This window comes from Polypterus senegalus, chromosome 5 (genome assembly GCF_016835505.1).
Source record: "Polypterus senegalus isolate Bchr_013 chromosome 5, ASM1683550v1, whole genome shotgun sequence".
Classification (NCBI taxonomy): Eukaryota; Metazoa; Chordata; class Cladistia; order Polypteriformes; family Polypteridae; genus Polypterus; species Polypterus senegalus.
Window position 1 is genome coordinate 120731064 of NC_053158.1, and position 14631 is coordinate 120745694.

The 14631-nt window shown below is 37.6% G+C and overlaps 1 protein-coding gene across 3 annotated transcripts in view; it reads right to left on the reverse strand.

Annotated features, from left to right (window-relative positions):
* abcb8 (ATP-binding cassette, sub-family B (MDR/TAP), member 8) overlaps positions 1–14631 on the reverse strand; it is a 178743-nt gene that overhangs the window by 71582 nt on the left and 92530 nt on the right. For all 3 annotated transcript variants that reach the window (XM_039753298.1, XM_039753299.1, XM_039753300.1), the window contains 3 exons: positions 11820–11925; positions 5697–5730; positions 847–983 (listed from right to left, as the gene is read on the reverse strand). In XM_039753298.1, the coding sequence (XP_039609232.1) occupies positions 847–983; positions 5697–5730; positions 11820–11925 (277 nt within the window). The remainder of the gene's footprint in view (positions 1–846; positions 984–5696; positions 5731–11819; positions 11926–14631) is intronic.

Here is a 14631-nt window from a genome sequence, read left to right on the forward strand (position 1 = left end):
ACTAAAATTATGTTGTTTTTGTTCTGTGGTTTATTTAACCTTTATATCTACCTGCAACAATGTTTTCTTCTACTTTCCATTGTTCATTCAAACGGAGTTATGTTGGCTCTTATCTTCTCTTATCATTAAAAGGGCATACAGTATATTCCACTTTATATTGCATACTGAGTAATTAATCTTTCAAATGTCTTTCCCCCAAGGAATTCTGGTTGGTCTAAAGAACTTTAACACTCAGAAGTAAATACTATGCTGGGATGATCAGTTAGGAAAAAGTCACAACAAGCTAAGGGTATCAAAGTTGACATAGAGTAGGACAGACTATACCTCTACATGCTGTTATCACAGAAAAAGAGAACCTGTGATTGGGGAGCAACATGGATGTTAGATAAGAAAAATGGGACCATGTTGCACCTTAAAAAAAAAAAGAAGAGTTCTTAAATAAGTAAAAAGAGACCAGTATTTTTCCTCAGGGCTGGCATGTTGTATACACAGCCTATATATGCTACTTGAGAGATTTTAAGAATGATTATTACGGTTATATCTCTGATCCTTTCAGACATTTATTTTCTCTGCACATTCCTGCACATATTTAGGGTTGTCTCTCTGTTTCTTCATTTGCCATTACATTTTCTCATTGGATCCCAAATATTTCAAGGAACACTGCAAGGCTATTTTGGCAATGTGGCTTGAGGTTTTATTATAATGATTTTAATTATCTGTAGTTAAGGTGGAAACCTGGGGTTGTAAATATTTCACATTGTACCTGCTTTCTAAAAATTGTTTTTTTCTACACAAACTAATCAACAGTTCATCTCAATAAATAATACCTGAAGAAATCAATCTTACTTGAAGGAAATGTTACTGAATTTGATGTGACCAGTCAGCAGGTTTAAGGGGATGCTTATTCCCCCTTTTAGTGGAATAGTAGGCTCCAGCACCATGTGTTCAAAGACCCTTGCTCCAGCACTCATTCCTCTGACAACCTGGCAAAATGATGCAAAAATATGGACAAATAAATTATTTGATTTTCAGAATACAACAATGTGAAATTCTGTGCAATGTATAACTGAAACATATACATACTGGAAAGCAAACAATGTCATACTAGCATTTTTCATAACAAAAGTTGAGTAAAGAAAACAAATGTCTCTTAACCACTTAAAAAAACTCTTCCACAGATGTAGTCCTAAAATTTATTACCATGACTTAAGGGAGCAGGTCAAAAATAAACCAGCCTGTGAAGTGTTTTTATAAACCTTTTGTCTTGCACTATAACAGCTATGGTATTGAATCTGCCTTGCATTTTGCATGTATAAGTTGATCAATTTTGAACACAAAATATATATTAGATTTAACTTTAAACAACTATGACTGATTGGTTTCTTAATACAGACACCATACAGAATACAGGGATCAATGGATACTTCTGCCTGCTACGCACCACACCTGATTTATAGAAAAGTGATAATATTTTAAACCACAATTTAACAGCAATCCAGCTTAAAGCTTTACATAATCAGAAGTTTATGCCTAGACTGGAAAATTAAGCTGTCTTGGTTTTGTGTGAATATTTTAAATAGCATGTATCTCTTTAACACTAGAATTACCAGTGCCTACGAAAAAACTCGTAATTCCGTCCCACCATAAATTGCTTCTTAAGTCCCTTCACACCTCTCCACCAGCATCCTTTGTCCTCTAAATGTGCTGATAAAGAGAAGCTAGGATCAGCCGGCTATTCCATCCCCCCACCAATTTAGAACGTGCACGAACTTCTCTCAGCTCATGCCTTGATTGAGTATCTGGGAGTGAAGTGGAGTTTTAGAGTGGAAATAATAGATCGTTATTTGGAACACACGCATTTCATGTCTGTTCCGTTTCAACAGTAATCTGTGTCAACACATTGTTAAAACAGAAACGTTTTTTATATTGTAGTAGTAGATGACAAGATGTAGGCATAAACTATATAATGTATGAAGCCTGAAGTCCAAATATCAAAAAAAAAGTTTCACAAAAAGTTCAACTATAACACAACAATTGCACTTTTATTCAAAAATATAACTGCAGAAACAAAAAGCCGCCTTAACATGCGACATTGACAGCCGTTTATTATAACTGCCTCCGTAGTGCAATAGAATTAGTTCTCGCCTTGGAATCAAAAGGTCGCGAGTTCGATCCTGCACCACTCCGTTTTGAGAAGTAAACTGCTCTTAGTCTTACTATTTTAGAATAAAAGCATACATTTGATTTCAGTCTGTAACAGCCGGTTCAATTTATGATCCTTGTAAAGGTTAGCTTTTTTTTAATTCACTTTTCATTCTCTCAGTCGCGCTCAGAATCAATCCATACAACCCCATCTGACACGGCTGTTTTCACTAAAGACGCGCTATAGCCCTGCAGTGTACCACGATGCATACTAACGCCCCCCCCCATAAACCGGATTCTGACACTCAAACGCTGGCGAAGCTGCCTTCTTCGTATCTCACCGTCACTTGATTTTCTATTTATTCAGTTTTATTGAGTGTTCCTACCAGTCCCCGCATGTTGCTGTACGCTGTTTCTTTTGTACTCCAGGAAATGCAGAGGAAAGAATGGTAAAGAGCAGTAACTTCGGCGCTATATGCAATCATCAGACACTCCCCATCTGTCCGTGTCGTTCAAACACAGGAACATATATTAGTGTAAAAGTATAACAAAAGTGCACTTTTTCCATCGCCTTTTCCTGTAAGAAGCAATGTACACACTTCTCTCTATGCTGTGGTTTCTATTACACACCTGAAAGAAAGAGACAATATATGTGAAAATATCATCGCACTAATGCAATATTATTTGAAAACGAACAGCGTCAGATCGGGTGTGAATTTATGCAGGAACTGGAAATTCTCTGATGCGGGACCTTCCCCCAGGGAAGAAAGTACAGTGTCAGGTGCTCATTCAGTGTAATAGGAACCATAGCACAGAGAGTTGTGTGCACTGCAACAAGTACACGTGTCGTAAATGTAGGAAGGACGGTCCTTGGGTGTGTGGGAACTGTTAATATTTTGAATGTGATGATTTTATATAGCACGGAATGAAAATCAGCACTTTTCAGCATTGCACCATGCAAGCTGTCGCATCAATCGCCTACTGTAACTTGCTTTCTTTTTTCTTTGGTTATACAGGTAGTCTTGAATAAATTGCACTTTTTGTTTGCGAAATGAAGTGTCTGCGTGCACTTTTCGTAGCATTACACCTGTATTTTTTGAGCATGCAAGTTTGAGCATGCTAAAACACAGGAACATAAGTTGGTGTAAAAGTATAACAAAACAACGGGCAGATGGGGAGTGTCTGATGATCGCATATAGCGCCGAAGTTACTGCTCTTTACCATTCTCTCCTCTGCATGTCCTGGAGTACAAACGAAACAGCATACAGCAACATGCGGGGACTGAATAAAAAGAAAAGCAAGTTACGGTGAGATACGAAGAAGGCAGCTTCGCCAGCGTCTGTGTGTCAGAACCCTTTGGGGGTGCGTTAGTATGCCTCGTGGTACAACGCAGAGCTATAGCGCGTCTGTATTCTGTTTCTTTTGTACACCAGGGCATGCAGAGGAGAGAATGGTAAACAGCAGTAACTTCGGCGCTATATGCAATCATCAGACATTCCCCATCTGCCCATTGTTTTACTTTTACACCAACTTATGTTCCTGTGTTTGGGGGGGGGGCGTTAGTAAGCATCGTGGTACACTGCAGAGCTATAGCGCGTCTTTAGTGAAAACAGCCGTGTCAGATGGGGTTGTATGGATTGATTCTGAACGCGACTGAGAGAATGAAAAGTGAATTAAAAAAAAGCTAACCTTTACAAGGATCATAAATTGCACAGGCTGTTACAGACTGAAATCAAATGTATGCTTTTATTCTAAAATAGTAAGACTAAGAGCAGCTTACTTCTCAAAACGGAGTGGTGCAGGATCGAACTCGCGACCTTTTGATTCCAAGGCAAGAACTAATTCTATTACACCACGGAGGCAGTTATAATAAACGGCTGTCAATGTCGCATGTTAAGGCGGCTTTTTGTTTCTGCAGTTATATTTTTGAATAAAAGTGCAATTGTGTTATATTTGTACCTTTTGTGAAAATGTTTCTTTGTTATTTGGACTTCAGGCTTCATACATTATATAGTTTATGCCTACATTTTATCATCTACTACTAGAATATAAAAAACGTTTCTGTTTTAACAATGTGTTGACACAGATTACTGTAGAAACGGAACAGACATGAAATGCATGTGTTCCAAATAACGATCTATTATTTCCACTCTAAAACTCCACTTCACTCCCAGATACTCAATCAAGGCATGAGCTGAGAGAAGTTCGTGCACGCTCTAAATTGGTGGGGGGATGGAATAGCCGGCTGCTCCTAGCTTCTCTTTATCAGCACATTTAGAGGACAAAGGACGCTGGCGGAGAGGTGTGAAGGGATTTAAGAAGCAATTTATGGTGGGACGGAATTACGAGTTTTTTCGTAGGCTCTGGTAATTCTAGTGTTAATAAATATAAATAGCAAATTCTGCACCATATAAACTTTATGAAAGGGTGATTATGAAAGGTACAATTGTGACACTTTAACACTTCATAGCCAAATATTTTACATAAAGCCACTCTGTGAGCATAAGAAAATTGCTTTTTGGGTTTTTCACTATAGGAGACTTATTATCTTGCATTCCCTAAACCTGCCCATAACATTTTTTCCCCAGACGGATACACCATTAAACTATGCATGAAAGAACAAAATAATGATACATAACCCACACTGTACATTACTAAAAATAAACAACTGTTTGATGTAATGTTGAAAATATGATGCCTCATCAAAAACACAAAACTCAAGTTTTTCCTTTATGTCATGTCTTCGATAATCCCTTTCCTGTCTGGGAAGTAAAAATAAGAAAATGATCATGAAAAGAATGATGAAGAGTTTAAAAAATATATTTGCATAATGTAATTGGACACATATAATGAAAAATATACACACAGAATATCAAATGCAACATGCTGTTATAATTAAAGTTTTTGAAAGCAGTTATGCATTGTTTGATGCGGAAGTACATTTTGTCTGTAGTAGTAGAGTGCATACTAAATCCTCTCAATGCCTGTTAGAATTCATTATAAATTTATTTTTTACTTAATTAGCCACCTATAAAAAATAAAGACATTTCTAGATTCGTTTATCTAACCAATGTCTGAAAACCTATATATATTTTTTTTCCAAGTTTGTGGGGAGCTGGAGGCAGTCTGGACAGGAAGCTTGTCTATCATAGTCCACACACACACAAATACACGCGCGCATACATGCACATACACACACATACACAACCACCAACTCAAAAACTGTTAAACTGAATGTCACAATTTACACTTGTCTTTGAAATATGGCAAGATTCCAGAATACCTGGATACTACACGCAAACTCCATACAAAATGACTGGACAAGGATCAAACAGTGGTCTGTGAAGCCCTAAAGCAGATACAAACTTATCTAAAACTGGTATACATTTAGAATAATGCATCTGATTTAACTGATTATTTGAGTGGTCAGCATTTTAGTAAACAGATAATTGAAGATTTTGTAAAATATAACAATTCTAGTCATACAGTGGTGATAGATGATGCTGTTCCTTAAATGTGCTTATAGGGTTACATGCACCACTTCTGCAGCTCACCTGTCCAAAAAGGATAGAAATGTTGGCCAAGGACCTGCAAAAAAAAATCCATACATAAGCTAAAATATTTGGAAACATTTTACAAAATACAGTATATTTCTAGGGCAATATGGATTTATCTAATAAATACATTATAATCATGAACTGGCTAAATATAGTGAGTCTATTGGTAATTCTCAAACACGCTTAACCCATTTCAGAATCCGGCAAAGCCAAATCCCATCCCACTGCAAGCAATGGGTGCAGGCACAGGGAAACAGCATTGGCCAGAGTATACATGTCATGTTTAAATAAAACATATAGGTAATTTTTTGTAACAGAAAAAATAATTTTATAAATGAGTGAATGAGTATTGTATTTGTTTCAGTTATTTGCTCTATTAAGATCTAAATTTAAATCTAATTTAGAAATATTGAATAATTTTCATTTTTCAGATCTAAACTTTAAAAGTCATTTATTTAAGACTGTTTTTTCTCTTTGATTACAATTGCTCTGTCTGATTTTAATTTTTGTGTTTTAGCTTTGTTTATAATCTGTGTTTTATCTATTGTTCGGTGTCCTTGAGTGTTTAGAAAGATGCCTACAAATAAATAAAATGTATTATTATTTTTATTATTAAATTTTGTGAGTAAAACAGCATTGTTCTGCATAACAGGTACAAAGTTTGGGACAAGAACATACTTACTTTCAGTAGAAAAACAATAAAGATGAAGATTAGTAACAGTAAGAGACTAAAAGTCGTAATAATTCTATATATATGTACATTCACAAAGTATTGAAACTTTTTAAAGTTATAAGGCTATGACATTACCAGGACAAACTATAGGTATGGTCTTTCAACATCATAGCCACATTACTTCATCTCTGATTACTAGATATACTGCATTTCATTTTTCATATTGCAGGGCACTATGAATATACCAAAAATATACAAAAAACCATGTTCCTGAGATATTGTCTTGACACTGAATCCAGATTAAAACCCCAGCTGACTTAATTGTTGTCCTTTCCCTTATGCATTTAAATAGCTTATGCTATTCACTTAAATGCTGTTGGAAGCTCAACCCTGTAGGGGCCAGTGGCCACTGCCAAGGGGCACCTGGACATTTGTTAAGCCCTGGACTGCAGCACTTTCACCAAACCAGGAAGTGCTGAAAGAAGAGAATCCAGGCACATAGAGTGCTTCTGGGTGCCCATGCAGCACTTCCGCCACACTAGGAAGTTCTGCAGGAAGACCATCAACGAGCACATGGAGCACATCCGGGTACAATATAAAAGGAGCCGCCTCACTCCATTCGAGAAGCCAGAGTCGGGAGGCAGAGGGCAGAGCTTATGAGGAGAGGAGTGGAGAAGGCTGAAGAGTAAGGAAAGGAGAAGAAAAGTAAAGTAAAAATGAACTGAGTTATTGATTTGTTTGTGATTGTGCACTGTGTGCTATAGAAGAAGGAAGAGCAAAATTAAAGTGTGTGCTTTAAGGACATTGTGAAGTTGCAACTCTGTCTGTGGTATGGGCTGGCATCTTTCCACACTTTCGTAACTGCTCTCACTTGGTATGTCTTTGTTACTATTTTAAAAAGCTTTATAAAGATTATACATGTAATTGCAATTATTATTTAACATGAGAGCACCAACCAGTTTTTGAAGACTGAAAAACTGCTTGCATTGCAGCTTAATTATTTTTCATGTGTCATACGTCTTTAGGACTCTGGACAGGTAAGACATACAATCAATGGAACAAAAGGGATTGATATTTTTCATGCAATATCTCTTTTTTCAGATGTTGGCCAGAGAAAGAACTACCTCACTTCCAGGTATCTGACATTAAGCTTCCAGGATCCAGCACTTTAAAACCACCCAGCATTAGAAGGAGTCTTGGACTTCTCAGCAAATGAGTTAGAATACTCAGGATCTCTGCATTCTTTTGTATTTAAAGCACCTGCAAATGCTATTTATTTTCATTCTTTTAGCCACTTACCATCTGCTGGCATTAAATAAGGGCTTGTTGGTGCCCCAATACTTTGACTCCTGTATAATTATTTACAATACATTATTGTTAATACTGAGCAGGAGTTAATAAAGGCATCTGCCTCATCAATCCAGTGCCCTTGGTTCAAGTCCTGCAGCCAGGTGTGACCTCAAGTTAGATTAAAAGGATATAAAAATGTTATGTTATATTAGCTAATTATTAATATTACTGTTCTGTATTATTTGTGGTTTACACACAATTACAGTGGCATGAAAAAGTTTGGGCACCCTTGCTTAAAATGTCCATTACTGTGAACATTTGAATGAACAGAAGATGAACTGATCACCAAAGGGCATAAAGTTAAAGATAACTCATTTATTTTCAGTCTTTTATATCAGATTACAATGCAAACGTTTGGGCACCCCAAGATATTTGAGGTCTCAGATAAGTTTTACCAAGGTCTCAGACTTTAATTAACCTGTTAGGGCTATGGCTTGTTTACAGTCATCATTAGGAAACCCCAGGTGATGTATAAATTCTCTGAGTCCTCAAACTGTGTCCCAAAAATCAGCAGTCATGGGCTCCTCTAAGCAGTTGCCTAGCACACTAAAAAATAAAATAATTGATGCTTACAAAGCAGGAGAAGGGTACAAGATGGTAACAAGCATATTCAGGTAGCTGTTTCCTTAGTTTGTAATGTATTTAAGAAATGGCAGTTAACAGGAATGGTGGAGGTGACGTTGAGGTCTGGAAAACCAAGAAAATTTTCTGAAAGAACTTCTCATTGGATTGCTAGATAGACAAATAAAAAACCCCATTGGATGCAAAAGATCTTCAGGAAGATTTAGCAGACTGTGGAGTGACTGTGCACTGTTCTACTGTGCAGCAACACCTGATCAAATATGACCTTCACTGTAGAGTCAGTGGAAGAAACACTTTCTTACCTCCTAGCCACAAAATTCAGTGCCTGGAGTTTACAAATGAACATCTAAACAAACCTGACACATTTTGACAAGTCCTGTGGAATGATGAAGTCAAAATAGAACTTTTTGACCATAATGTACAAAGGTATGGTTACAGAGAAAGGGTGCAGAATTCCAAGAAAATAACACCTCTCCAATTATTAAGCACAGGGGTGGATCGATCATGCTTTGGGCTTGTGTTGCAGCCTCTGGCACAGGGATAATGTCACTGGTAAAGGAAAGAATGGATCCAAATAAAAACCAGCAAATTCTGGAAGCATACACTATGTATAAAAAAAGGTTGAAGTTAAAAAAAGGATGGGTCCTACAGCAAGAAAATGATCCAAAACAGCAAGAAAATGATCCAAAACACATTTTAAAGTCTACAATTGAATACCTCAAGAGGCACAAGATGACATGGCCTTCACAGTCTCCCAACCTAAACACTGAAAATCTGTGTTGTCACACCTGTGCACATGTGAGCCAGCTAAATGAACTAAGAGAAAGGAATTCCATGACAGGCTTGGAGGTGTAGGGATGCACCAAACCTTCTCCATTTATCCCTGCAGACCAGACACAGGGAAATTCTGCCTGAATCCGAAGACATCACTTTCGGTCCCGCTCTGAAAACATATCTGAACTTCTCATTACTTGCAAATCAGAGCACACATTCAGATCTCAAGATGTCGGTCTGCTTATGATTCCGAGAATTAATAAAATAACAGTGGGAGGTTGAGCTTTTAGTTACAGGGCCCCTTAACTGTGGAATGGTCTACACTACTACTATAAGAAGATGCCCCTTCAGTTTCAGCTTTCAAATCCCAGCTGAAGACTCACTACTTCAGTTTAGCAGGCCCAGACTAGAGATGCTGATTAAATGTGCATACTGCATCTCTTTTGTTAAGTCACTGGCACTAAAACAGAAGTAATAATGATAGTTATAATTTGATACTAATCCTCATCTATTCTGTTTCTTTTCTTAATACTCAAGTGTGGCACTTGGTTCCATTGCCCTACTGCTAAGTTGTTTACCTGGCTAAGGAAAGTCACCTCTGGCAGAAGAGCACTGGATTCATCGGGTAGAAGGGTCCTTTCGTCATTTTGGCCAGCCCACCAATAACCCAGGTGTAGAACGGCCAGTAGGGGGGAGGCAGCTTAATGTCCGAGGTCTCCAGGACACTGAACAAATCTGAATCGTATTATGTGATATAATCTTCTCTTGTATTTTGCTCTGCACTTATAATATTACTATAGTACATTTTATTGTTTTGAGGATTACTTGTATTCTGTTCTGTATATTATTTTGTATTTACCCTGTTTTTTTTCTGACACCCACTGCAAGCCCAACCTACCTGGAAAGGGGTCTCTCTTCAAATTGCCTTTCTTAAGATTCTTCCATTTTTCTCCCTACAAGGGTATTTTTTGGGAGGTTTTTTTTCTCTTCTTAGAGAGTCAAGGCTGGGGGGCTGTCAAAAGATATGGCCTGTTAAAGCCCATTGCTGCATTCCTTGTGTGATTTTGGGATATACACAAATAAATTGTACTGTATTGTATTGTAAATAACAAGTAGGTACTCTTAGTTGGCTACAAAAAGCATTTGCAAGCTTTGATACTTGACAAAACTTGACTAAATATTGACTACGTTGGGTGCCCAAACTTTTGCTTCAGGCCCTTTTCATTTTTTTGGTATTACTAAATGTAAATGATGGAAATAAAAACATAATATTCCTTAAAATATTAAAAAAACTGTGTCATTTTTAACTTTATACCCTTTGGTGGTCAGTTCTTCTTCTGGTCACTTAACTATTCAAAGTAATGGACATTTCAAACAGCTTTTGTATGCCACTGTACATGTATATATGCTTTGTAAAGTAAATTATGATTACATTTTACAAACTGCATAACGTACAGTTTGCAGCAAGAAATAAAATTTATGTTCTATGGTTTATAAACATACTATACGAACATTTAATAATTAAGAAATTAGCTCAGCTACTGATTTTCAAGTGGCCATTCACCTTCAGAGCTATGCTACATTAGTTAATATTTCATCCTTAACTTAACCAATTCTTAACTCTAAGACAACAAAATACTTGTGCCACATCTTTCAGATTTTTTTATTTAATTTGCTGAGTAAACAAAGATACCAAAATTCAGCCCATATCATTACCTATAAAAAGTTGACTAGCCCATTGTCTTTTTATGCAAATTTATTTTACAATAGAACCTTTTTTTCTTTTGTCACAGGTATCAAAGTTTTCAAGTTCATGTTGGGCAACCTGTGAAATGTATCAGTTAACTGGCACAAGGATACGTATAAATCATTAAGAAAACCTTTGTATCTGTGGTTTCATGATCATGTTCATATATCAACAGCACAGGAAGTAACACTGTCTTGGTAAAGAGCATGCTGTAGGTACATTCAAGACAGCCAAATAAGCAACAGTAATGATAACAGCAATAAAAAGGTGTAGCCAGAATAAATGGGGAAAAATATGTTATACTGTATCATCTGTAAGAAAAAAGTTTAGGAAAAGGTAGGAAGTTAGGAATATCTGTATTTGGCAAGCACAAATCTGCCAACAATCATACAGATACCAAAAATATAAATAACTCATACAAATGTAAAAATTGCCAGTGCTTCCACTCTTACTCTTCCACTTTTACTGTTATACCCCATTATATATCATACATCTACATCATAATAGGCCCTGTCAGACAGGTTGGGTCAGAGGCCTGCAGCATGGAGGAATAAATGGAACAGGGAAGAGTACTTAGCCATCAAAGTAACCTAATCAAGAGCATGTGCAATGCAACAGCCAGGCCTGCCTCACAAACATGACCATATTCACTTATATGTGGTCACTTTACAGTCATCAGCCTTATAAGTCTTGGGGATATGGGAATAAACCTGGAGTATTCTGGTAAAATTCCATCCAGGTACTGTACATGGAGAACAAGCATGTTTCATATTGTTAGTCCATCAGCAATGATTTGTACACAGGACTCTGAAGCTATAAAGCAGTAACACAGATCATTGCATCACTGCACATCCTACTAACAATAATAATTTACTATAATAATAGTAAAAGTTGGCATATATAAGAATAATAACGTATTATTCATAAATATTTAAGAGTTTATACAGCTTCCATAACATTATTTAATTAAAAAAAAAGACAAAATGGTGTTTACCTCTGGACTGTCTGGGAAGCTACCAAGAACGACATCAACTCACCAGCTGACAGGTCATTGTTAGCAATGAAAGAACCACCGATATAGATAGTTCCCAGAACAATACCTATAAAAGTTTTAGATCAGAATTAATGTCTTGCAATTCTGTTACAAGACTAGATAACAAATGAATGACAAAAGTAAAAAACTGTAAAGGCTATTGACTAATAGAGGAATCAGAACTAGGTGGTGTGAACTAAGTTACAATATGTTCCTGTACTAACATTAAATCTATTATATAGTTAAAAATAACAGTAGGCAATTTCAATTTATGAAGTAAATTAATATTTTCTTAAACTAAATTTAGAAATACACTGATTACCACAGATTACTTCAACTGGATACTGAGATTTCAATCAGTTTCCTGAAGAAGTACAGTGGTTCTAGAAAGTTTGTGAGCAGCAGTGTAAAAGATGCCTCCAGACCTCAAGGGCCCCCTTATCAGACCTCCACATATATTAAGAAAAAATATGTGTGTGCTTCTAAGTTAAATAAAACACTCAGAATTTATTATGTCATGTAATTTTTCGTTATGTCATGTTTCATCATACAACATTAAAGGCAATAAGTGGGTTGATGGGTGGAAGCAGTAATACTTAAAGTTTTATTCAATATAGCAGTAATAGAAGAATAGAAGAAAGAAGTACAGTGATTCTAGAAAGATTATGAACAGTGCCATAAAAGATGGCCCCCATGAGGTGGGGCGCGTCCAGACCTCAAGGGCTCACATATCGCACCTCCACAAAGCCACCTGGGATATATCAGCTCCACAGCTCAGATTGAAAAGGCCAGTTTTAAATTGATAATCATCGCACTCATGGCTTAAAGAGGGGGAGTGGTAGTGTGGGGTGAGCAGTTCCCATGTGCTTTCTCACTTAAGTGCACAGGTGAGGAATCACCCGCATCCGTAATTGATGCCGGGAACTGCTAATCACCACACCTGATCCACGTCCCCATTATATATAATAGGAGTGCGGGAGTGGAGGGGGAAAGAGAAGGTAAAAGGGAACGGAGGTTAAGGAAGAAGGAAGCTGGAAGCACGGGAGCCAGTGTGTGTGAGAGAGAGAGAGAGAGAGAGAGCGCTGACTCGCAGATGTTTACCAGCAGCTGGGATAGGCAAGCTCTAGTGGGGTGTTTGGCCGACACCCAGGGATCGATAGTAGTGCTCGTACATGCTGAGCGCTTGTTTGGAGCAGGAGTGACCAGGAGAAGGTTGACTCACCGCAGCAAAGGCAGCGTGAGTCGGAGATTTAGAGTGGAACCCCAGCGTGAGCGCCCTGGCTGTTGTGGGAAGCCAAGTCTCACTCTGGTGGAGGGCTGAATGAAGCCAGGAATCGGGAGGCCACCAGACCAGTCAAGCGAAGGTCAGCTGCATGTAGGGTGACTCCCCTGGTGCCTCGCCTGGATGGGAGAAGCAAGGGAGTCACCAGTAAAAAAGCACTGTGCTTTGATTTAAAGGGCCATTGTTTTTAACCTCGTTTTTATTGATTTGTCATGGTTTTCCACAAGCTTTTAATGGAGTATTTATTTAATTACTTATTTGAAGCACTGCACTATTTATTTGGACACTGTTTTTGGTTTGCTTTTAATAAAAGCAAAAACCTTACTTCGTGTGTCTCACTGTCCAGCTCATCGGTGACATTACCGACAGTGTTGGGTTCAAGAGCTCCCAGAAGTCAGGTGGGAGCGTGGAGCTGAACCTGCATCGTCACACCACCCACAAAAAAAATATTACATTTTTGAAACAAGAAAAAATATTTGTGTGTTGTTAAGTTAAACAAAGCATTGAAAAGGTTCTGTGTCATGTGGCTTTTCGTTATTTCATGTTTAGCCATACGACATACAGGCAATATGGGTGGAAACGATAATACTTGAAATCTGTAAAAATTAGCAAGTAGACAATGAAGAATTCCATTATAAGAAAAAGAAAATAACTTAAGTGATGCTAAAAGCTTTAGAGGTTTCTGCAGGAGTACTCTGGGAAACCCTGAAGGCTTTCTTAAGAGAACAGATTATCTCATATCTTTCCCAAAGAAATAAATTGAAAGCCAAGAAGGTATCAGAGTTAATTAGCGAAATTACTAGAATAGATCAAGAACACGTCAGGTGTCCAAGTCAGGCACTTCATAGGAAAAGACAGACTGTGCATTCAGAACTCAACCTCTTGACAACTAAAGAAACTTAACAACTCATTTTTAAATTAAGGCATCATTACTATGAACATGAAGAGAAATCTAATAATATCTTAGCCCAACAAATCCACAAGCAGGAAGCTTGCAATGTAATCCCAGCAATCACCAAACACAGACGGAGACAAAATCACTGACCATAAAAAAATAATTAATAAAAATAAACTTCGGTCGGCTGGTGCCCTGCCCTGCGTTTGTTTCCTGCCTTGTGCCCTGTGTTGGCTGGGATTGGCTCCAGCAGACCTCCGTGGCCCTGTGGTTGGGATATAGAGGGTTGGATAATGGATGGATGGATGAATAAAAATAAATAATGCACACATTTAGAGACTACTGTAAGTCTTTATATTCTGCTGAGTTTAAAGAAGACAAGACACAATCTATTGCATTTCTGGATGCATTACAGATACCACAAATAGGTACTCTCAGTGCAGAGGAATTGGATAAACCTCAGGCACTATCAGAATTACCAGATGCTATAAACTCATGTCAGAGTGGGAAAGCAGCAGGCCCTGATGGCTACCCTGCCAAATTTTATAAACAATTCTCAACTCCGCTAGCTCCCCTTTTATTAGCAACATTTACAG